The following is a 24,138-nucleotide window of genomic DNA, read 5'->3' as shown; positions in this document are numbered from 1 at the left end:
AAATAAGCATCAAGAAGCAGCAATTATCAAGAAAGCAGGCTGACCAAAGAGTGGGTCTTTTTTACCATGAGCCTTCCTTCCTCAGAATGACACATCAGATTTTGGTTAGCTTGCATGAGGGACAGGAAATGTCTGCCAGGAGCTGATTTCTGCTGGGCAGCTTGAGTGGGCATGATGCTGCAGAGTCTGAGCCTGCTGTGTTTTCTTCAGGATAAGTAATGCAAGGCAACAGGGCTTGAGGCTCATTAGGTCAGCTACAGGTATAATTAAGCACAACTGAAGAGGAGCTTTAGCTCCACATTTATTTTTAGATGTAAGAGATCTAAGAACTCTTAAGGATAAGGTACCTTATTAGATCTATGAACAGAGTTTTAAAGATTTTGAAGTTTCCTTCACTCGAATATCAGTCTTGCATGACCAGGAACAGCCTAGATGTGTAATCTGACATTAACTTGATTTTCAACTCCTCCTTAGAGTTTAAGACTTACAAGTTTGTTTGATATACAGTCAGACAAAAACACAAGGATTAATCAGGTGAACTGACCCTATCAGATAAAAATATTTATTTCAGTTACAAGCACAAGGTTTCTCTTATATTACTAAGGCACAGAATCAAGGACTGAATACGTTGCTGGAGGCTAAAAAAGGAAAACCTAATTAAAACCACTTCAATCAATAGTTCAAATAACCAACCCATGCATCCTTTCCCTTCTCCTGCAAGAGTCTTAATTCAAATAGAGTACAGTACCTGACAACCCAGCCATCTGCTTTGTAGATCTAAATAAAGAGAAACAATGGTCCCAGGGCAGATTCTTGTGGAGAAATTTGACAAGGTTTAAAATTGGGTGATAGGGAGTTTGAAGTGAGATAGCTTTGTGTCTGAAATACTGTGGGAAGAGACTTTTCCTCATACTGCTGTCATGGAGTTATACTTGGTTCCACTTGGTGTTTCCATAGTTGCCTGCATTTTCCCCACCCTTAATGCTGACAGATTATAAAGGTTTGCTAGTGAGTTGACTTCTTTTCCTTATATCTATGACATTATTTGTATAAGTGAACAAGCAGCAAAGAGAACTGGTAAAGAAGAAAGTGTAAAAACTGTCTGGAGAAGACTGAAATACATGAAAATCCTGAAACACATCACAGGCTGAAGAGGGTGATTAACTGAGGTCCTCCCTGTCAGTGACATGGCTCTGTCTCCCTGTTAATGGTGAGATTCCCACTATCAGCTGTGGCAAGAGGTACAACCTTCTCAAGGCAGACTGATTACTCTAAGCAACACACACTAATATGGCGTGTTCTATGTTATAATTTAGTAAAATATTACCATAACACAAGTGGAAAAATGTTAGTTTGTTAGTGCCCACTATAGAATTGAAACTTCCACCCAAGTCCTCAACCCCAACCCACAAGCCCTTCGGGCTGATACTGTTTTCTCTTGGTGAAATGCTAAACTCTGTTTTGAGTAACTAACTTAATTTGTCTGTCTTGTTGTTGCAAGATCATTTACCAGTCCTAGCAACTGACTGGATTGCTTTGATCCACTCTGTACGCTCTGTGGATGAGGCTGCTTGCAAGTAATAGTGGATTTCATTTGCTGTGATGATTTCAAAGAGGATGTTGTCATCGTCGTGCTTCTTGGCTACAGGGGAAAAATAAGAAAGTCATCTCTGAGAGAAAAAAAGTCTTGTACTTTCAATATTTCCTCCTTTACACACTATAAGGGGGTCTCCTTTCTTTCTACAGCTGAGCCTGATCAGGCCTTCACAAAGATTGGGTCCAGAAGATGACACTCTCTCTCTGAGAAACCACATTTCACCTTCAGGAGTTTCTGGTTTGTTGGTCTCAAATCATGGAAGGATCTGCAATCCTGCAGACAGATCATGTTCCCCAAACCCTCCCATGCCTTGCCAGCTACAAAAACAAGGTATTTGAGTTTATGTCACATCCATCTGTTTCTTTTCTGAGATACCAACAAACTTTCTTGCTGGATATGGCAGCTAGACTCCCTGAATCATTGTACATAGATTGCTTTGGAATAAAAAAAAACCACTTGTGATTTTAGGCAGGTTGAAAGGGGAGGGTTTGTACCAAAAACTCATTAAAGAGCTCATTCAATATGGTTCCTTACTGTCTGGCATATCTTCCACCGCTGTCACCACGCAGCCTCTCAAGTGTATTGCTCCCAGTGGTTCTTCTCCCTGGGGAGGACACAAAATCAAAATGAAATGCAGCACCTCTGAAAGCAGCAGCATGTTAATATAAGGCTGCATTTCCAGAATGGAAACAAAACCGTGTGATTACTCAGTATGTCTCACCTGAGAGTACAGGGGGTCTTCAGTCTGCGTGTGACATGGAGGGTTGGGGGTGTGGGAAGACAAAGGCTTACTAATAAATGGGGAATCTCTTGTGATTTAGAATTCAGGGTCTGCGGAGTATTTAGCATGGGAATGGGCCCATTAGAAATACACAAGAAACAGGATGCCATGTCTCAGCCTGGCATGGCAAATACCTCAAATATAAACTGCAAAATTACTGCATTGTGTTCACTTAGGATCTACTTTGTTTTGATCAAGTGAGAGCACACATTAATTCTAATTAATCACAGATAAGAGGTGAAAATACAGTTCAGTGTTACTTGTTCCCAGGTCTGAGTGGCACTTGCCACCCTGATTTGATAGCCCCAGAAACTCTCCTTCACTCTGCTTTTCCAGAGGATGGCTAGGCCATGTAAGAAACAGTCCCACTGTCCTTCGTGACCTTCCCTGTCACATTCTCTTGCAAATATTCCATTCAGGTACTACTACCAAGGCACTGGATTCAAAACAAGCAGGGAAATAAACCAAATCTCTCTTACTCCAGCAGGATCATAGTAGTGAAGATATGCAGGATCATCTCTTAAAACGAACTTTCTCACTTTCCAGTTCTTCCTCCGATGTCCCTAGGAAAATTCAAAACCAGGAGTGTCACGGAGCTGCTTTGCCTGCGTGCAAATCTTACCCGCACATGAGGGGACAAGCAAATACAAAAGGGAAAAAAACCTGAACATTCTGGACAGGAAATACTCACTGGAGTAGGACTTGAATCTGCCTTTTCTACATTCCAATCTTTTGCACAACTGGACTATCAAACTGCCTTTTTTTTTTTTTGTGCAAAACAAAGGAGCTTCAGCATGGGAGATTCCCCTAAACATATCACACAGTCTGGTAGTTCTGACATTCCTGTGAGATCTGTGAGAGCTGGGTTTAACTACTTGCTAGAAAACACGGCTGCAAAGTGCCTTGCAGGAAGGTACCTTGAAATATTGGCAAGGATGAGCTGAAAGTCTTTCTGTCCCTGCAAAGATAACAACAAAAAATGCTTATCTAGCTTAAACACCCTGGAGGGCTCATGGCTGAGAAGCTCAGGCAGAAATGTAGACATAGATGCCTCATTGCCTGTTTTCATGACTGAAAAGGATGGGATGTGGAAGGTTTAGACCTGCTGAAATCATTTTCAGCAGAAGCAGCAACCCTTCCAAGCAATGACCCACAACTCACTGAGGATGACCAAGTGCAGACCAAGTGCAGTGGAAGATTGTCGTGAATCACTTCCTCTGGCATTTCAAAATACAGGTTTCTCAATTAGCTACTGTTTGCACAGAAGCTCTTACTAACTAGGTTGAAATGAACGTGACAGGGTAAAAGAGCAGCAGGGCGTGGGTCTTATTTCTTCCATTGCTTTTGAGTAAGCTGATTAAACAAGAGAAATACATGTGAGCACCACCAAAAAGTTCTTGGACTCAATATTAGGAAACATTTCTTTAGAGAGGGTGGTCAAACAGGTTACTTTGAGAGGTGGTCAATGCACGATGTCTGCCAATGTGTAAGAAGCTTTTGGACAACAAAACCCTTAACAATGTGCTTTGACCCTTGGTCAGCCCTGAAGAGGTCAGGCAGTTGGACCAGAGGATTGTTGCAGGTCCCTTTCACCTGACCCATTTTATTTGTTGAAGAATCCTGATTTTGCCTTCTGTTCACTAATAACTGCTTGCCATGGCCTTGGAAACATGACATTCACTGTACTGCTTAGAGTTTTGCTGGAAAGGAAGGTATCCAGTTATCTTCTGTCTTACACATCAAACATTAGTGACTGAAACAACTCTTTTGCTCAGGCATGCTCAAATAATTCACAAAAACTGGCAACTGAATTCAGTTGTGTGTCCAGAGGGACACAGGAGTGGCAGCTTTTTTTACCTAAGTTCCGTTTTGCGTTGTACCAATGACTTGTCCCATCTCCTGTGTTAGGACTCTTTCCTAATTAAAGCTGTCAACTGTTTTATTTTGTTGTAAGAGCAATAAACCTTGCAATATTTGTCCAGAGCCCTGCTGCCATGCTGCAGCAAGTGTTCCTTGTGCAAAGGCAAGAGGGACAGAGATGAAACCTGCCAAGTGTGGAGATGCCACAGGGTAGTTTCTCTCTTACCCAAAGTGTCTAAGTGGAAAAGAGTAATCTTGCACCCGTGTAACATCATTCTAGTGACAGGACATGGGCAATGCTGACCTGCTTCAGCAAACATCCTTGTTTGACGATTGTGCCTCTGAATTCTTCTTTTAGGACCACGTCATCATCACTGGAATATCCCTCACAGAAAAATCCACTGTCTGGCTGCAAGACCACAAGAGAAATGTTACAGAAGTTGCTGCATGCTTTTGTACATATACCAATCTGGCTTCTCTTGGCTTCCCTCCACCCTGTTTTTTGCCACCCCAAAGAGAACATTATTATTGGTGGTGGTTTGTTATTGTTATGGTTATTTTTAAATAATCTAACCTTTTCTGGAAAAGTCTCCTGGTGAAGCTGAGCTCTCCAAATCACCGTGGACACATTTCAGCCTGAGGTAAGACTACAACTCTATTATACCAACTCAGACACTGACTTGCTGTGGCCTCCTCACGCCACATTGGTATTGAATCAAACTAGAAATAATCCAAAAGCAAGCAGGGTACACATGGGCTGCTACAAGAAGCATCCCAGGAGGCCACAGGGCTGCCTTCACCAGCAGTGCCTCTGCTGAACAGCTAAAGTCTCCCTAGCACAAACACATTTAAAAAACAAATGAGTAGTGGGAGAGTCATTTTGCTGAAGCCAAGTGATTTCTGTGTGGTAAACGTAAACAGAATTGTAATACCAACTTTCTTGTTTTTACTTTATAGAAGGCATGCTTTTTTGCTTGCCTAAGTCCATAAGCCAGATATCTTTCAAACAGTATTTGACTGTGATATTTCAAGTTCTTCAAATCAGCCCACAGAATATGAAGTGATAAATGGAGAAGGCTGTGTATGACACCCAGGATGGGTTACTGGGGGATATCAAGAACTTTTACTTCTCTGCTAACAGGCAAGCTGTGTGTGTGCACACTCACACTGAGACAGACTTGATGGCTCTGCACAAAAATGGGTTTGTAGCTTCTGCCACTCTGTGAAGCCCTGTGACAGTGAAATTACTCTCTTCTCTTCCACTGAATCAACAGGGAAATGGATGGTTAAGTTCTGGTCACCAGTACAATTATCAGGAACAAAGTCTATGTTAAAAAGAACCCAGCCTTGTCTCAACACTTAATTTACACTTAGAAGGGTGCCAGAAAAAAAAAACCTGTTCTGGTTACAACTATTAAAGTGAGCAGGCTCATTCTGAGTATCACAGGAAAAAGACAAGTAAGATAGATTTCTCCATCTCTGTACAATCTTTCCTCCAGGATTTGAGAAGCCCAACAAGAAGCATGAGGAAAGCAGAGCAACAGCAAGTCTGAGACAGTAACAAATCAGAACACAATGCTCACAAAGTAATAGTAGGCATCACTGAGGTCTAGGAAGGGGGTGTCTGACAGTCCCTCAGCAGCTGCCTTGGATGTATCCCCAGCAGGCTGTAGGTAGCCTTCACTCAAGAGGGAAGAGGCAAGCAGGAGACCTTCCCTGCGATTTCGGACAGAGCTGCTGGACACCAGCCAGTCAATCACGCAGGTTCCTGGTTAAAAATGAACAAAACATCAGCCACAAACCAAGACAGACACAAAGAAGCCTAAAAGTACACAGGAAACAAGCCTACTCCACGTATTCATCGATCTCCTGAAAAATGTTCTTAGCAACAGCATGGGGAGCTAATCTAGGAAGGTTCCTGGTCATCCAGTGAGGCACAGCCTTTCCAGCTGATGGCAGGGGCCAGGACAGCTCTCAAACACCATTCCTGAGGGAGAAGAGAGCTGTGAGGGGATGCAGGGCTGAGCTGGGAAGCCTCAAAGACAGGGACTGGGGGTGTATGAAGGACAGCCAAGCCTGGAAAAGGCAGCCTTACAAGCTGCCATGCTACTAACATAATGCTTTGGGAAACAGGGTGACTTTCGTAGAATCACAGAGTCACTAAGGTTGGAAAAGACCTCCAAGATCATCAATCCAACCATTAACCCAACACCACCATCTCCACCACTAAACAATGTCCTCAAGTGCTACATCTATGTGTTTTTGAGCACAAACACAGATTTGATTTGGAGAGAAACAGGAACTACAATAGGACACTGTTCGGTGATGAAAAATTCAGAATGGAATAATTCTTAAATCTCATCCTTCTCCTTTTTTTATTATGGCCATAACTGAACACTTTTTCCAAGATACATCCTTTGAGCATCTCTTGGGTTAGCAAAAAAAGAAAAACCAAACTTCTCTGTGCTCTACAGAACTTAGAGCTGTTTCATCTCTTTAGTTTTTCAACTCTGTGCTCCCTTTATTGTATGGAACAGAGAGACAGGAGCTCCTTACCTGTAAAGCAGTGATTGAACACTCTTTTATCTTTTTCCAGCTTCAACTCCTTTATTCCCTTTTCGGGATCTTTCATGGACAGGTACAAAGCACTGTGCATAAAAAGAACCACAGAAACTGTTAGCAAATAGAAAGATTTTCCCAGTTTGTACAATAACACCATTGCCATTCACGAGGGCTCCGTGTTCTGTTGGCACATGGCTCTCTGCAGAGCTGTTACAAAAAGAACCACAGAAACTGTTAGCAAATAGAAAGATTTTCCCAGTTTGTACAATAACACCATTGCCATTCACGAGGGCTCCGTGTTCTGTTGGCACATGGCTCTCTGCAGAGCTGTTACACGGTTTAGTTGCATCCCCTGAAAAATTCAAGTTGCAAAGCCTGGAGGTCTCACTACATTAGCTCATAGCTGCGGGAGCAGAGGGTGGTGTGCACAAAGGGCTCTCACCACATCTCCCTATTTTGAGAATGCAGCTACTTGTGGTGACTACAGCGTGAAGAGAGGAACACCCACTGCTGAGGCGCCTTTGCAGGGCCCCACAGCCCCAGCAGGAGGGTTCACTGCTGTGCTCTGCGTTCACCCAAAGGTCCTGGGCTGAGCAGAAAGCCTGTCCCTGTCCCAAAGCTTGCATGCTCTCAGACAATCTTGGCTCTGTGTGGTTTTACTGTCTTGTAAGAAGACTTCAGGCTCATTTTTATCTTGGTATTTACAGCTCAGAGACAGAAGTCATCCTTGATTTTTAAAAGTACTAACAGATTTCTTCCCTTTATCTCTTCTTCTCCCGCTGTCGGTTTCATGTTCCTTGGCAGGCACCGCAGTCCCCTCACCATCCGAAAACTGGGCTAGCGTCAGCATTTCTTTGGGGAGCAAATAAAATGTCTAAAATATTTTTGCAATAAATTATTTTCTACATAATATGCTTCTCCTGGAAGAGTCACACTTTGACTGGTGATCCTCTTGCACTGCAGTATGCCCAGAAATCTTTTTATCAGCAAAAACCTTTGATAAATAAGCACGTTTTGGTAAATGATAGTGTATTTTAAAACATCTTCCCAGTTCTGATTGCTAGCTCATTTCTGACACATTGTACAAACTGAAATTTTTAGTTGTGCAGAAAGGGCTGTGAGAGAATCCATGGACAGACAGGCTCATTGTTCTTCCTGACCGAGGTTACATGCCTGACACACTGACTGCAGATGGAAGTAAACAGGGGAGCAGAGCTATAAGAACAAACCTCAGATTGATTGTTTCAGGCAGCCTGATGGATTTTCTTGTGGATTTTCTGGAAAACCTTTGGCCTCCATCTATGCGATGAATTGCTTTCTTGATATCCCGCACCCAGGCATCTCTCTCCTCCAGGTAGGCAGCTTGAAAAAAGTGGTCCTGCTGCTTGGCCACAGTGAGCTTGAAGACAAACTGGAAAGATAAGTTATGGGAGGTTTGTCTTTTGTTTTTTAAGTTACTTTGGTGCAGCCAGTTGGGCACAATTAAGCTAGCGTCACCACAACAATCCTGCCTACCTATGCCTCAGGACTATGGAAAGTGCCTTAGAGACACAGTAAAATCATAGAAACTCTGAAGAAAAACTCTGAAGAAAACCATGAACAAGCACTACACATAACTGAATCCTTTTGTTACTTCCCTGTGACTGATCCTGACATCGTCAGCACATCCAAGGTGTGTGGCGCCAATGTAGCTGCTGATTCTAACTTTTGCTGGGAAGTTCAGCACAGCTGAAAGGCTGAAGTGATTCCTTGGAGTGGCTATCTGGAACAGAGGCTAGATAAGATTAAGAGAATAAAAGCAGGTATTTATTAAAGGCCTTCAATAGGTTCATCTCGGGCACTCAGAAGCCTCTGAGAGGCTACACCCAAGATGGACAATGGTCATGAGTTTTTCAGATAGATGAAAGATTGGCCCATTTACATAGCAGGGGTTAATCTTCTACCTACAGCTTCAGTTAATGAAGTCATTTACCCCCAGTTTGCTTCCCCCTCAACTCACTTTTGTTTATACTTTTGGGGCCTGAGCTTCAGGCCTAGAGGAATCATGGTGTCTGACCAAAATGTGAAAACAGCAGCTGACATTCCATAGGGAGATTTAGAGTTATACACTAAAGCAGCACAGGATTTGAAACATATAAAAAGTTAAAAGCACCCAGCCCTTGCAGGCTTGCAATGGATGTAAATTTGTTCTAATGTTTAGAGACACGTGAACAGTCTGAAGGAGGAAAAATACCCCACATCATATTCAGCTACTGACTCACGAGGGGAAAAAAGGTCATGCACTGGAGAGCACCTGAGTATATTTGCAGCCTAGTGAACCTTTAATTTAGGTAGATAATACATCCAACCCTTGGCTACACCTTAGGATCACCTATCTAAACACACTAGCAACAACGGAAGGACCCTATTTCCCAAAAATCAGAAGAGATCATCTAGGTCTAGAGGTAGTTGTAAACAGAAAAAAATAACAACAACCTGAAAAAGCCCAAACCAAACCAAACAAACAAATGCCCAAAACCATCCAACAAAGTTCACACTGTTTGAACTCATTTCCATACAGTGATCTTCTGGATGGAAAATCTGGATCTAATTAGTCAGGTTTCAACTTCCTCTAAAATATAGTTCCCCATGAGTGACACTAATTTGTTCTGGAGTTGTGTTATAATAAATACCACAAGTTCTGACTCAGCAAGTGTCTAAAAATGCCAAGCTAAGCCACAAGCCAACAGCTTGATGAGGGCAAGGAAAGCAAAGGCTACTGTCAAAGAGCAGCAAATTAATCTGAATGAGTCTGCTGAAGCCCACATTTCTAAGTGATACATTTCTGAACATCCCTGACAAGCATTTTCCAAACTATGGCCAACAGGAAAAATTCTGACACCCTGAAATTGTGCAGGAGTCCAACTGAGTTTCATGGAAGATACATTTCAAACTTACAAAGCAACGAGTCCTCAAAAATCCATCTCAGACAAAAAAGTAACTTTTTTTTCTGATCCTGTTCATATTTCCAGCAATACTCACCTTTTCTCTTATGCAGGAAAGAACCTACATACTGAAAATCAAGGTACAGTGCATGAGAAAAGCAGACAGACTGATCTATCCAAATCCCAATATTCAACAATCAAGCTAACACCCCAGATTAACAGAATGAAACACCAAAGCATCAATGAGATTTATTACCGATGGAAAAAAATCAGTCTTCTCAAAGAGCTGAGAAGCAGCATACACTGAAATGCTAAAGAAAAGTTTTCATTTTCAGCACATCGAGAAGACTGGCAAAGCCCTTTCTTTTTATTATTTACAAACTTAGGCCAGTAAGCTAGATAGACTTCTAGGCAACTTCTGAAATTGGTCAAGCGGTTGAATCTCCAGATCTAGATTTGACCAAGCCTCCCTCTGATGAGATATATCTGATTGTGCTTTTGAGAAAATTAACCATGAGACTAAATACCAACATTTTAGATAGTTTAAACTGGGAGAGATGAATCTAAAACTATGAACAACCAAGAATAATAATGCTATCCACAAGAAAAGCATGTTTTCCCCATGGAGGAAATGGAAAAAAGCTGAATATCAGAATATATGTTACCTTAAACAACAATTAAACATCAATTCAAGGACAGTGAACAGTGGTGAATGCATTTTGAAATATAATCTCAAAATATGCAGTTGCAGCCCCATCTGAGCTTTTATCTGTGCTTAACAAATCCAAGATTGCTTCTTTTGCCCTCAGCACCTGCATTTTACAATTGATGTAGTAAACAAAGCATGTGCTCTGAGCTTTCAAATGAGGGACACAAGGGATCCTGACTCAACTTGCTACAAAACCTAAGGACAGGTTTAATTATCCTCACTTTACTCATATGAAAAAGTAAACTCCACTCTCTTAGCAGTGTCTCACACTTCCTATTTTTCTAATACTCTCACAGAGACTCCTGTCTTTAGTCAGACATCCCTGTGGTAAATTTCTTTAAACTATGGTGGGATAATGTTCCTGATTCTGAGGGACCTCTTTGTCAGAGGAATTCCTGGGGATGGGATGCCTATTTGATGAAACTGAGTTGACAAAATAATAAATGGCTAATGATATGATTCTTTGCTTATATGAGAAAGCCTGTTTCACCAACAATTATTTTTCAGGAACACTGTAACAACATTATGTGTGTCACAGTATTTATCTTCCTCCTGTCTAAGCAAGCCAGTTGTTCCTTGACAATAAGTAAATACTTCCCCTGCTCACAAAATATTTCTCCTCAGCTTTATTCTGTGGCAATTAGGTTTATATTTAATACAGGAGTCATTGCCATTCATCTGCAAAATATCTTCACACCAATAAAATTTATGTCTGCTCTCTGAGAGACTCAGAAGTTTAATAAAAGCCAACCAACTGACCCCCCAAATGCTTTCTGAATTAGTCCTCTTAAAGTGTCCTGAATTCAAATTGTACACAATTCCAAGCCTGCTTGTGACCTCCTAAGGCAAGTGAGAATCACCACTAGGATGAGTGCAGGGAATTTGCAGCCACCAGCCTTTTGCCTTTTCAGTGCTTCCAGAAGTACAAGTATACTGTCAATTCTTTTTGTAAAAAGAGTACTTACCATTCTTTTGCCAAAATCTTGGCATGGGCTGTGAACAGAGCTTCCTTTTAGTGGGATCATCCCTTTGGGACTGTTATCAGCCTTCCGCTTGTAGAATTCAATTCCATCTTCTAAGAGCACAACCCACATTGGCTTCCAGGTATTAAACATGCTGCCCTGCATGAATAAATCACATATTGTGTTCAATTAATCACTCTTCACGTGCTACCCAAGGAAGATATGAGCTTCCAGGGAATGTCTGGCTGATGCTAGAACTGTGGCTTGCATTTCAAGGGGAACATACCACAACCGCACCCCTCCTACTGTGCCGTTAAAACATTGTTGTTATTTTTCTGACCACCACTTATTTCCCCTTGCAGCTGCTCTGCCAATGGAAGCCACTGTGGATCTAAATAAAAATAAAGGCTTTATCCTATGGGCTGTACTACACACAGAAGACTCCAGAGCAGAGTCTTCCCAAAGAATGGATGTTCCCCAAACAGTGTCTCGAGGCCAAGGTGATGTGATCTCTTTAATCTCACTGTTCTTCCTTGATGTTTAACCCAATTCAGTGAAACTGAGTAGTCTGTGGCTATTCCCCGTTACCTCTTTGCCAAGATTTCGCAGTATATTTCCCTCCACCTTCCAAACCTGTTCAGAGTTAGTTTTCTCTTCCACGCAGTCCAAAACTACCCGCTTACCTTCTTAACCAAGTAGCCCTCCCTTATGCGCATCGGTTCTCGCTCCATGGCTCGGGCAATCCTGCTTTCAGGTCCGTCGGTGCTGGCTGGTGAGTTCCTCTGGCAGCAAAGCTTGTGGGATGGTGTTTTTTACAGTACAGCTGTGTCATTTCACAAGTTCCTCTGAATGGTAATCGCAAGCCCATTTCCTCTTACAGAGCAAGAGATAGGGAAATGCAGAAGCACGTGGGTATTTATAGTCTGTCTCTGACAGCACGGGCAACAGCCTGACAAAACACTCTGTTGTATCAAATACGGCCAGGCTGGATGACAGAATCCCGGGAAATTAAAGAAGCGCCTCAGTGCTCAGTCAGGAAAAAAAAATGGGCCCGGTCTGCAAATACATGAGCTCTACCAAACCAAGAAACAGAGCATGGTGCTGGTGCCTGGCGCACACCAAATAATTGCAGAGACAGGTTTCCAACACATCAGTGCTTTCACTTCACCCTGCCTTCCAAATCTGGCTCCCAAGTGGGCCTGCATGTGGAGTCTGGCAGGAAGGCAGAGGACTCTTGCTTGGCTAACGAGGATGCGCCCTCTGCTGACATAAGAAATTTGTTTATCAGAATTCATCAGGTTTTGGATTTTCACGCTGAGGCCTCGCAAAGACATCAGTTGTCAAACAGGCACAAACGCATTACACAAAACACAGACCACAAAATGCTTTCTGCAGGCATCTTTTATTTGCAGCAGAGCTCGTTTGGCTTCATTTGGGAAAAGACAAGACAAACCCATAGCTTTTTATAAATACCAGAGCCAAAATCCCTCTCCCCCATGGAGAGGCCCATGCCATCATCACAGTGCGTACCAAGGGTTAAGAGGAGATGAGGTGACGCGGCACCGCTGAATCTTGACTGGACCCTCACTCCTCCTCCTCACCACCTCACCTCAATGCCCAGGCTGGTAACACCAAAGCCAACCAGGATGGCACCTTCAACAGAGAAGAGCAAGGCTTCATCACAGAGTCCTGTGTTGCTCCCCAGAGGACCCACGAGATGGGCAAAGCAGATCCATCGCCTAGTTGGTGAGGGGAACTCAGCATAATGGAAGGGGACCACCCAAAATGCACAATAAGGGATGCTTAGAGGGGCACCAGCAAGTGAGACTTGAACAGCAGCAGCTTCTTCTGTCCGCCAATCACCGCTCACCTTGCTCACATCACCTTGACTGCCGCTATGCGGCTTCACTTCCTGAAAGTAAAGACAAAGAACAACGCTGTTACATAGTCACCACGCGCACCACCCCCGCAAAGACAAACAGTGACTGAGAGCTTCAGGGAGGGGTGCTCTGCCACGGGCTCAATCCATCTGCACCTGAAAGGAAGTTAGGGAAAAATGTCAAAGCGCTGCAGCATAACCTGACAGATGCAGGCATCTGGTGGCAACCTAGGAAGGCCCTCTACAGTCCAACTCCACCCTACATCACCAATTTCAGGCCCCTGGGGCTTGTCCTATTACCCCTACAGCCAGCTAGGCATCAGGGCAGAGCAGCTCCGGGCCAAAGACACACCAACACCTGTGACACAGGAGACTGCAAACGAGGGGACACAAGAAGACAAAAAAGCTCTCGGCAAGGAGAATGACCGCGAGGACTCGGAATGAGACGACCAAGGGTGAGCTGGCCAGGCTCAGAGAACCCTGCAGGAAGATGCCAACAAGAGGACTCATTCCAAGAACAGCAAAGATGGATGCCCAAGAGTCCTATGGTCAGAATCCTCTGTCTTTGCATTTGGACAAGTCCTAACCCACCATAAGGGATCATGGCAGTGCACAGCTGTCACTACAGCTCAGAACAAGACCTGAGAAGACATTGGACTGGATGCTTCTGAAGAGAGATGTGATTCAGATCTAAGTCCAAGCCAAAGGCTCAAAGGTATCGGCACCTGGCCAAGGAACAGGGAGATGCTAAGAACAATGCCTGGTGTTTTTGACAGGCCCCTCAAAGGGCTGAGGCAAAAGACCAGCTACACGAGACACACAAAAGACACGACACGCATCGGGACTGCTCGGCCCTGCGCACCTCAGTGCTGGGAGAGATGCCCTTGATGTGGCCTAAGGGGTCACATCTTGGACATCCCTGTATCCAAACCTGACTCAAATCCACCCAGCAAGTCCCAACCCAGCACCTCATTTTCATCCCCTCTGTGGCCCGAGCCCTCCACTTATCTCTGAGACATCTGGAGATCAGAATCCGCGTTGGGAGCGAAGGAAGCCCACCTCACCCTCTGGGAATGTCCTGCTGTCACCAGGCTGGTGTCTCTTCATCAGCTGCTGTAAAGAAAACCAAACATCAAAGCATGATCTTAGCAGCACATCAGACAAAAAACAGCAATTCTGCTACTCAACACATCCTAAGAATGCCCAGGTCCTTAGGCAGCACGTTTTGGCTTCGCTCAGAGGCTGACAACTGCAGAGCCAAAGTCTTCGTGGCATTATTGGTGCTGAGCACACCCACTACAGCCTCCACCAGGGGTGTGAGCATCCCCAGTTGCAGCAGGACAGGGAGATCCCAGGGTGGGCATCCTATGCTGAACCCCAACCCAGTAGACTCGCCCCCTCCCCCCCCCAGACTCTCACTTACTGGCTAGCCCTACCCTTAGGGTTTCTACCTGCCCCTGTCAGGTATTCTGGCACTGTTCTGCATTAGGGTTGCTGCCTGCAGCTGCTCTCAGAGAAACAGCAATGTTGTGAGGGCTGGTATACCTGTACTCTAACTTGTATCCTAGCCTGTACCCCTTATTTTCACTGTGTGCTCTTTGGCCCTTGAGTCCTTTACCTCTCAAGCCCTCCCTCAGCCTTTGTGCGTCTCCATCAAGTGCCCTGCTGGACCCTACTTCTCTACAGCCCTATTCTTGCAGCCGAGGCTGCTCCTCAGCCAGGGTCCCAAGGGTTGTCCTGCAGGCAGGACACGTTATCCACAGTTTCTCCTCCCCTAACTAAGTCTGGCCCTGAGTCAGGGCAGAGGCTGACAGAGCCAAACTCTTTGCGGTGGCAAAGGCACGAAGCCTTACCAACCGCCGCCTCGAGGAACGGGAGGAGCAATCACCAGCTGCGCGGAGACAGGAGATCCCAGGGTGGGTCAGGGTGGGAAATCCCCGGTTAGACCCAGCCCTGCAGACCCTGCTCCCCACTATCACTTCCTGCCTAGCCCTCGCCTTAGTGTTACTGCCTGCCGCTGTCAGGTCTTTTGCCACTGTCCTGCATTAGGGTTGCTGCCTGCAGCTGCTCTCAGGGAAACAGGAGTGTTGTGAGGGCTGGTATACCTGTAACTCTAACTTGTATCCTAGCCTGTACCCCTTATTTTCACTATGTGCTCTCTAGCCCTTGCATCCTTTACCTCTCAAATCCTCCCTCAGCCTCTGTGTGTCACTGTCAAGTGCCCCTGCTATACCCTACTTCATTATAACCCTACATCTTGCAACCAGGGATAGTCCTGGGACAGAGATCCCAGGGTTGGCCGGGAACACCTCGGTGTACCCTAACCCTGTGAACTCTCAAAGAAGGCTGAAGACGTGAAGCTTGCTAGAACACGAAGATGGGTCAGAATTGCCCTGCCTGGCAAAGGCTCTGGTGATGCTGGGGAGAAACCCTCACCCTTTACTTCTGAGGGGTCTGTCCCTCTAAGGCCCTCTCCTCTAAGCTAGCTTTAAATGGCCTCCTGGGACTGAAAAGGCTTCTCCCCTTATTATGACCCCTGTCCCCAACACTTAGCTTTCAGAAGACAAACCGACCAAGTCCATCCTTGACAGAAAAGAACACCTCAGCACTGTGGATGTCGAGACGGTCTCTGCATCTGCTTCAGTGCTGCCGTATCCAAACCTGAAAGTGAGACTAGAGCAATAACAACTGCTTCTGTCCACTGGTCACCCCTCACCTCGCTCCATTGACCTTTACCACAGATACCCAGCTTTACTTCCACTCAGAAGAAACATTCTTCTACTCAGAAATGTGACCTTAAGTAAATAGACCATATCCCTTACCACAGACCATGTACAAACAAAATAAAACTACACAATGTTTTGTTAAAGACCACCTTAAAACCACTAAACAGAAGAAAACCTTAAAAATTGCATATAACAAAACAACTAAACCTCCATCAGCCAAGTTGGCCTTAACTTAAGTGAATACAATGGCAAATAAGTGTATCCTCCCCTTCAATTTACTCCCCAACAGGAACAGAAAAGGAGGCGACCTTCCTCAAATTATGGGAAAAGGGAGATTTCTACCTCTATGCAAACCCCTTAAAAGGAACAACAACAGGGCTTCCATCCCACTTTAAACCTTAGCATAATGAAAATGGGGGGGTTGCCCTCAATTCAAACCCCTAACACAACAACATTTTCCCCCCTTCCATTTAAAAGAGAAAACAGGGTTTTCCTGTCAACTGATACCCTTAACACACTGAAAAAGCCAAGTTTTCCTTCAATAAATACCCTTAAAATCCCAGGTGAAGTGGGATTCCCCCCAGTTTAATTACAGGCAACAACAGAAAAGGAGTTTCTCCCCTCAATATAAACTTTTGTCTTCATAGCCTCCCCTTTTTTTTCCCCTTCTGGGGGCACCAGGGAGGAACTAGCAAGATGGAATTGAAGAGGGAAAGAAGAAAAGTTCCCCCAACAAACCCAAACTAGCGCACGTGTTCAGCTACTGCTTCCTGGCACAAAGGTTTGCCCCTCAGCACCTCCATTAAACACTGCTCCGCATATAAGTGCATCCTGACCCCATGACATACTCACTCCATAAGCTATCCCAGGAGGCCCACTAAAAAGCCCCCCTCCTGCAGCAGCTCTATGCCAGAGTGAACTGAGACAAACCCCTCTTAAAGCAGCCCTCAGCAGGAACTGCCCCCTCATCATCCAAACAGCTTTTGCCTGGCACTGCTCTGAGCAGGGCTCTGAGCCCTCATCCTGCTGACAGCTCTCACCTGCAGCTGCTGCCGCTCTGAGTGTGAGGGCAGGGGCACAGGGGACTTGCTGCTCATTCCCTGGACAGCTCGTTGGCTGCACCTGACACCCTGGGGCACCGGCCTCTCCTTGCTGGGGATAAGGACCCCTCTTCTACTGCAGGAGCCCAAGGCTGAACTTGGGAATCCACCTGCTGATATCCAGTGATTGGTGATTCCAGAGGCTTCAGCAGCATTGTCAGTGGCTTCCTAGGGAAAGGAATGAAGGCAGAGATAATCTCAGCCTGGTAGATACAGGTTCCCACGTCCCAGTGCAACCACCCACACAGCAGGCACTCGCTTCTCCAGAGTGAATGCTCACTTACAGCTAGAACTGACAGGGAGGCAGGAATCTCAGGGCAAAGCCAAAATCCAAGTGCTGCATGCACTGCTCCTCTACCTGGTTTCCAACTAATAATCCATCACATCCCAGTAGAGGGGAACATCACCCAGGAGTGCAAAGTTTTTGGCATAGCAGCCATCTGGGACTGACTCTCTGAAAGAAAGTGGAATAGGGGAACAGCAGCATCCAAAGGACTGGCAGTGGAGAAAGGTGCACAGTGAGAGGTCTGAGGAGCTCAGGACCAGGAACTGGGTGACACAGACTCCCAGAGTCCAGCAGCTGAAGCAAGGTCAGGTGCCTCATCGTGTCCAGACAGACAGCAATTACCCCATTCTCCATGGTAATGGAGCCATCCTCCTTGGGAAAAGGCCAGAAACGGGTGTCACAGACCCACACCTGCAGGAGCTGAGTGCCTCCATTGCACATTTAATATGTGGATTCCTTCGATTTCTCCTCAAACAACCTGGAAGTGGGGAACACAGACCTGAGGAAATCTGCCTTGAGTTTTACCTGTTTCCTTACTGCCACGGGCTGAGGAGGCACAAATGGCTCCTGCACTAGAGCATAGCCCATGCTAGGGACCGTCACCAGAGCGGGAAAGCAAAGGCGTTCTGTTCCAGCTCTCACCACGGACTGAACCCTAAGTCACACGATTTCTGTCATGCTGCTCGTGTGTCAGATCTACCACCTCCTCCCACACCCTCCTTCGTGCATGCTTCAGGGGACTTTCTCCCCCTTCAAACGTCCAAAGAACAAATCGAACAGTCAGTAAAACCCTCCCCGGGGCATGGAGAGGCAGGGTATTCCCTGTTAGCTGTCTCTGCTCCTGTAAGGACCGCCGACACAAGAGCCCAAGTCAGACACATCCGAAGTCTCGGTTCCATCTGGCGCAGGCCTGGAGATGACTCCCAGGGCAGCGTGGTTCAACCCCAGGGTGCTCCGGGTGCTCCACGCATCCGGGTGCAGCTGGGCTGCCGCAGATCCCTGCCCAGGGACTGCACAGCTTCCTCCTGCAGCTCAGCACGGGGGCAGGTCCCGCTCCTGCGGCCCGAGGGAGAGACCCCGGCCCACCAGAATTCATTTCCCTGCTCCCCCCACCCCCGATTCCAGTGTTTGGCCGCAGGAACAGGAACGGGAAGGGCCCCCGGCCCCGCGGAGCCCCCGGCCCCTCAGACCGGGCCGGGCCGGGACCGAGGGTGGGGCGGAGCCGGGACCGGAGCCGGGACCGAGGGTGGGGCGGAGCCGGAGCCGGGACCGGGGCCGGAGCCGGGGCCGGAGCCGGGGCCAGGGGGGCGGGGCCGAGGGTCTGGAGCCGGGACCGGGCCCGGGCCCGGAGCAGGGTCCGGGGCCGGGGGTCGGGGGCCGGGGGGCCGGGGCCGGGCTCGGGCTCGGGGCGGTTCCCGTGGCCCGCTGTCCAATCAGCGCTGCCAATCACGAGCCGGAAGGGGATTCAAAAGCTGCTGGAAGGGGTTACTGCTCCACCGGCTTCGTGTGGAACTCTCTGGATGGTCTCCGTGGCCGCGTGGTTTCTCTGGGCTGTTTTAGTTTGGTAAAAACGTGTTTCTTTGTTCCTCTATGAGGTGTGGTGTGGGGGGCTGTGTTTAGGTATGTGTTATGTGGTGAGTGGTGACAGGTGAAGCTGTGGTGTGGCTGCAGGGCAGTTGTTCTGGGCGTGCCCGAGTTTGTCTCAGAATTCCAAGGGCTTTTCTTGTGTGGCGTTGGGAGGCAAACGTTGCTTTGGTTAGGTTTCTTTTTGGCCTTTTTTTGGTGCCGAATCAGGTGGTTTTTTTGTGTATTGTGTGTCAGTTTTCCCTTTTGCTTGTGGTTTCCCATGGCTCAGGTGGGGTGTGGGGGTTTCTGCCTTGAGAAGCTCTTCTATAAATCAGAATTATGCTGGACCTTGGTGCTTTTGCAGGTGAGAAGGAGACATGCGCTCTTGGGGAAAGCTCGGAGGTTTTCCTGCTTTTCTTCTTTCCCATTTAATCTCTTGTGGTGTATGAGCCTGGCCAGCGTCTGTGTTTGGGACAGGAGCTGAGGACTTGTGCTCTTTCTAGGAGGTGTTGCTGGCTTGGCAGCTCTGGGCAGGGGGGACAGGGAGGCACCAGGGTGTTTTTTGTTTTTCTGGACTCCTGTTGAAGGGGGGAAGCTACGAACTAAAACTCTCTCAGGGAAAGCTGTGGGAGCTTTGTAACGTGGTTACGTGATGACACACAGGATATGGCAAAGTAGCTGGACTGTGTATGGTACTGAAGATTATACTCTGCCTTTAACTTGGAAAGAACATGGCAGGGAGAGACAACTGTTGTGATTTGTGCTCTTGGCTGATTAATGAGGTGACTTTGGTAACAGAATTTTCTTGAAAGATGCCATTAAATTTGTATGGGCTAGTTATTGGCAGTAGAGGCAGCTTTTGGGAGATGTGAGTTATTTCTGGTAGCTTAAGCTTTCCTTTTTGAGGTGTTCAGGTAGTCTCAGCCCCTGGGCAGGGCAGTGGTGCCTGAGGGGGGGAGGGAAGCAGGGACAGAGGGGTTGGAAAAGGAGCGTGGGACCTCCCTTGGAGATCCCCTGTCTGGGAAAATGCTGACCATCAAATGAACCTCAGGACAGCCTGGGGTTTGTTTGCTTTTGAGTTGGTGGAATGGTTTTGGGGCTTTTATCAGTGTGGCAAAGAACGTGTAACTTTTCTTGCCTGGAGGAGTTTTTTTCCTTGTCTTGGCTTTGTCGTAAGGTGTGATGGTTCTGCACCCAGAACTTTGTGTGCTGGGTCCGGTGTTTGGTACTTTTTGTCTGGCTTGGGAGTATTTCCTACTGTAAATGGCTTTTTGAGTTCTCAGGTGATATGTTTGAGAGCATGCAAGAATTTCCTAGTGTATGGAGTTTTTTTATGTTTTTTTCTTTGTGTTTGGTTTTATTTATGGGGCAGGTTTGGTTTTTGTTTTTATGCTTTGTAGGTCAGCATACACAGAAAGTGTATTGACCCTCCACAGCAAGCAGCATAAGTGCACCGTGGTGTGTTGGATTGGCTCTTGTCTGAGGCATTAAGTCTGTTGTAGTTTCTCTTGCCACTCCGGGGGCATATGGTGTTCTTGTGTACCTGGGGTTTGGGGCAAATTGTGAGTATGTAAAAAAGCCCTTGGGTTGCTGTGGTTGTGTAATGGGAAGTGTGCATTTGGGGAAGCCCCCAGTGGATGAACTGCTCTGGTTATACTGCTGTGGATAAACTGCTGTTGTGTTGCAGATCGGCGGCAGCGCTGGGTTTGGCAGCGTGGCTGAAGGGTTGTGCGAGCAGGGCAGGGAATGGACAAATCAGCTCCGGCAGGGTGAGGAGCGTCTGCTTCCATGTGCAGGGGGCTGAACCCAAAGCCTGTTGCCCTAATGGACGGTACTAATTGCCCTTTTTATTCTCTCGAGGTCCCTGCCAAGTGTTGGACAAGAACAGAAGCAGGACTTCTTGGTCCCTGGCAGAGAGAGAAGCAGTAGATGGAGTTGGGAGAGTTCTGTGAGTCCCTGTTTGTGAGGCTTGTTTGGCGTTGTCCCTTTGTTACCTCTTTGTTTCTCTTTATGGTGTTTTTGAGGCTGCTGTAATCAATGGTTCTGTAAGTTTTAGATTGAATTTCTGCCTGGCTTTCAGCCTTACAGGGAAGGTAGACAGGAATGTGGCAACCTGCAGGAGGGGTTCCCAGAGCTGTTTGCATCAGTGCTGTCCTGTCTTTTTGTCCTGCTTTTCTTGTTAGGGGAGGGACTTGTTCATTTGGGGTTTTCTTTGCGGTCCCTGGGGGCTGAGGTGGTTTAGGCTCAACCCAAAGGAGAATTCCCAATGGCGTTTTAGTGAGAGCTGCTATTGGGTGTCCCAGTGTGGTTTGTTTAGTGTTGATTTCATGCTGTAAACAGTTGACCACATCTTTCTTTGAGAATTTTCCCAGGAGAATAAGGAAAGTCCTTACCAAAGCCCTTCCCTATTTTTTTTTTTTTTTTATTGCTGGGAATGTTTTTATTCCAGCTCCCTTAGTAGCTAGGGACTCTGAGGTGCCACATGCTGTCATCTGGCATTGCCATTGATGGGGTTTCCTTTAGGATGTGCTTCAGCTGGAATACTTGCTTGAGCCGGATGTCTTGGAGAGGTGTTGGGATGACAGTCTCAATAGTCTTTCATGGTTCTCAGGCTCTTTCACCCAGTTCCTTCCAGGCCCTTTCAGAGTGTGATGCAGAACAGAATTGCTGCCGTTGGACTGTGGGTAGAGTTCAGGCGGAATGGGTGTATGAGCTTCAGCATCAGAAGTGTAAATGCTTGGGCACCTGTGAGTTGGCTGTAACTTGTGAAGGAAGTGCCAAAGCCTGAACAAGAGCCCTTAGCTCAACTTGGCCCTGGGATGAGGGTATAAGCCAGGTGTTGTGTTTGTATTCCCTCAGCAGTGAAACAGCCAGGATTATTAGTGGAACATGGTTTGACATTTCAGTGTTTAGAGGCCGGACAGGGCCCTGAAATCAGTCCTGTGGCCTTGCTGGGAGGCGCAGGGCCAAAGGCAGCTCCTGGATTGCTCCTGAAGCCCTGGCCAGGCTTTGGGCCCATCCACGAGGAAGGTGAGCCCGGCTGTTGCCGCACTGGATGTTGTGTCAGCCTGTTGCTGGCACCCAATTGTCCGAGCTGGGCCCTGTCCCAGCACAGTCGGAAGCCTCTTTGCCTGCGGGTGGACGCACCCGTGGGAATTCCCGGTTGTGGGAGAGGCTCTCCAGTGCTTGGCTGGGACAGGGGGTTCCTAGCTCATGGGCTGTGGCTCTGGAGGATGGTGAAGTCTCAGGGTCCCTGGTGCTGTGTCTTAGTCCCTGCAAGGCCGCTGTCTTTGGTAGCAATGGTGAGGGGCATTGCAGGGCTTTGTTGTTTGGAGTTCTTTGCTGCTTTGAGCTCTGGTGGATGAGGCTGGATTCCTGAAGGTGGTGTCTGTGTCTTTGCTGCTGCCCCTGGCCAAACACTTCTACTGTCCAGTACACATCCTGGGACCTGTGCTGCATGGAATATTTACAGAAATTTGATCCTGTGAGTTTTAGATGAAAAACGTGCTTCATTTAAATCTTGTAGGAAAGCAGGACTGGAACGTGGCAACTCGGAGCCGAGTTTTCCCACAGCTGTTTGCATCTGTGCTGTCCTGTCTTTGTTCTTCCTGCACTGTTGGAGGCGGGACTCGTTTATTTGGGTTTTTCTTTTCCATGCCTGGGGACATAGGTGATTTAGGCTCAGCCTGAAGGAGTTTCCCAATGGAGTTTGTGATAGCTGCTGTTGGTTTTTTCCCCCAGAGCTGGTTTGTTTAACTTTGCTTTCATGCAATAAACAGTTGAAAATTAGCTTCTTACAGGAATTGGCAAAAGAATTAAGCAGCGTTACCCTTCTTATACTGCTGAGCTTGTTTCTGCTCCAAGTCCCTCAGTACCTGAGGAGTCCAAGGTGTTCAGGTGTGACAGCAGTTGGAAAAACCTGTTGTGTGTGAGGCAGCCTGTTGGGAATGGTGCTGGGGTTTGGATTTGGAAGGGCTGTGTGGCTGTGGATCACGGGATGTACTACAGTACACAGCAGTGTGCTGTGGGGATGGGCAGGGCCTGTCTCTTCTGTCTGCCAGGGGCATTGGAAGAAAACCTGCTGTGCGGACTGGGCTGATTTGGTGTGTTGGCTCTCTTGTTTCCGTAGTTCTTCCCCAGGAGTGGGAAGGAGAAGCTCTTCCTCTACATGAGCTAGAAGTCTACCTGGATTTTTGCCTTCCTCCAGAACTGTTGAGTTCTGTTGGTTCTCCTGACTTGGGCCCCTAGAGGGTGGGGGAAGAGGATTTTTGTCTCATTTTGTGCTTCTCTGTTGGTTTCAGCTCCTGCTCAGAAAGTGAACACAACCTTGTCTTCTCCGAGTCACCGACAAGCACGTGACAAAGAAGGGGACCCAGAAGTTCTTGGGGCCCTGGCAGTGAGGGCAACAGCAAATGGTGATGGAGAGTTTCTGTGAGCCCCTGTTTGTGAGTCTTGTGTGGGGTTGTCCCTTTGTCCCCTCTGGATGTGCTCCTTGAGCGTGTTCAGGCTGTGCCACGTCTGTCCCCGGCTGGATGCAGGTGTTTGCCCTTTGCAGGGGAAGCCCTGGGGGGGCTTGAGGGCAGCCTCTGCCCTGCTGCTGGCCGTGGAGGCAGAGCTGGGACAGGGCAGCTCCTCTGCTCCTTGGTTCCACAAACTGCCGTGTTTCTCTTCCAGGGTGTTCCAGGTGCTGCAAGGCTTTGGTCAAACGGCTGGGAGACACTGGACCCTTGATGGGCATTGAGTGCGCTTGTGGAGGCCCTGGCCACGTGGGCATTCCTGGGAGGAGGAGGTTTGTGAGTGGAATGGCCGACCTGTGTGAGACAGGGGGTGAACTCTGGCTGCCTGGAGGCTGCAGCTGGGCCTTTGAGGGGATGAGAGGCAAATCCTGCAAGGAGCTGGAGCCTCTTCTCCTGCTAACAGCCCTCCCTGACACACCTGGCCCAGCTGTGAAAGTTTCTTTTCCCTTATGTGTTTCCTTAAGGAATAGTTTCATCCTTTCATGTTGCTGCATGACAGCTGATAGTAAGAAGCCATTGGCTGCACAGCTGCTTTTCATTGCAGCCAAATGGTTTGAAATGAAGCCTGTAGGTCTATCTGTGTACGTGTTTGCAAACAGGGTTCTTGCAGTCTTTCACTCTAAGCCACCCCAAAGAGACTTGTAAACAAGGACCGAAGTAGCTCTGACC

At 47.1% G+C, this 24,138-nt stretch overlaps 1 protein-coding gene across 6 annotated transcripts; it reads right to left on the bottom strand.

Annotated features, from left to right (window-relative positions):
- Window positions 1–526: 526 nt before the first annotated feature.
- Window positions 527–16,925, bottom strand: PLEK (pleckstrin). 6 transcript variants are annotated; one of them, XM_040060557.2, is made up of 13 exons: window positions 16,853–16,925; window positions 15,848–15,935; window positions 14,334–14,387; window positions 13,266–13,307; window positions 12,079–12,268; window positions 11,399–11,554; window positions 8,030–8,211; window positions 6,795–6,886; window positions 5,822–6,006; window positions 4,543–4,647; window positions 2,858–2,941; window positions 2,132–2,201; window positions 527–1,642 (listed from the first exon to the last, which is right to left on the bottom strand). In XM_040060557.2, the coding sequence occupies exons 5-13, from the start codon at window positions 12,124–12,126 to the stop codon at window positions 1,503–1,505; spliced, it is 1,062 nt and encodes a 353-aa protein (XP_039916491.1). In that variant the 5' UTR covers window positions 12,127–12,268; window positions 13,266–13,307; window positions 14,334–14,387; window positions 15,848–15,935; window positions 16,853–16,925; the 3' UTR covers window positions 527–1,502. The 6 variants fall into 6 exon arrangements, with proteins under 6 accessions (XP_039916491.1, XP_039916490.1, XP_039916494.1 ...); XM_040060556.1 differs by having other exon boundaries at window positions 14,339–14,387; XM_040060560.2 differs by having other exon boundaries at window positions 14,334–14,384.
- Window positions 16,926–24,138: the final 7,213 nt, after the last annotated feature.

The sequence above is a fragment of the Hirundo rustica genome, chromosome 3 (genome assembly GCF_015227805.2).
Source record: "Hirundo rustica isolate bHirRus1 chromosome 3, bHirRus1.pri.v3, whole genome shotgun sequence".
In the NCBI taxonomy this organism is placed as follows: domain Eukaryota; kingdom Metazoa; phylum Chordata; class Aves; order Passeriformes; family Hirundinidae; genus Hirundo; species Hirundo rustica.
This window is presented reverse-complemented; position numbering and strand designations above follow the sequence as displayed.

Coding starts and splice junctions, on each gene's coding strand:
- PLEK (XM_040060557.2), bottom strand. CDS start 12,126: ATGGAGCGAGAACCGATGCGCATAAGGGAGGGCTACTTGGTTAAGAAG. Junction 11,555..12,078: donor AGGGCTACTTGGTTAAGAAG/GTAAGCGGGTAG, acceptor TTATTCATGCAG/GGCAGCATGTTTAATACCTG. Junction 6,887..8,029: donor CCTGAAACAATCAATCTGAG/GTTTGTTCTTAT, acceptor TTTTATGCACAG/TGCTTTGTACCTGTCCATGA.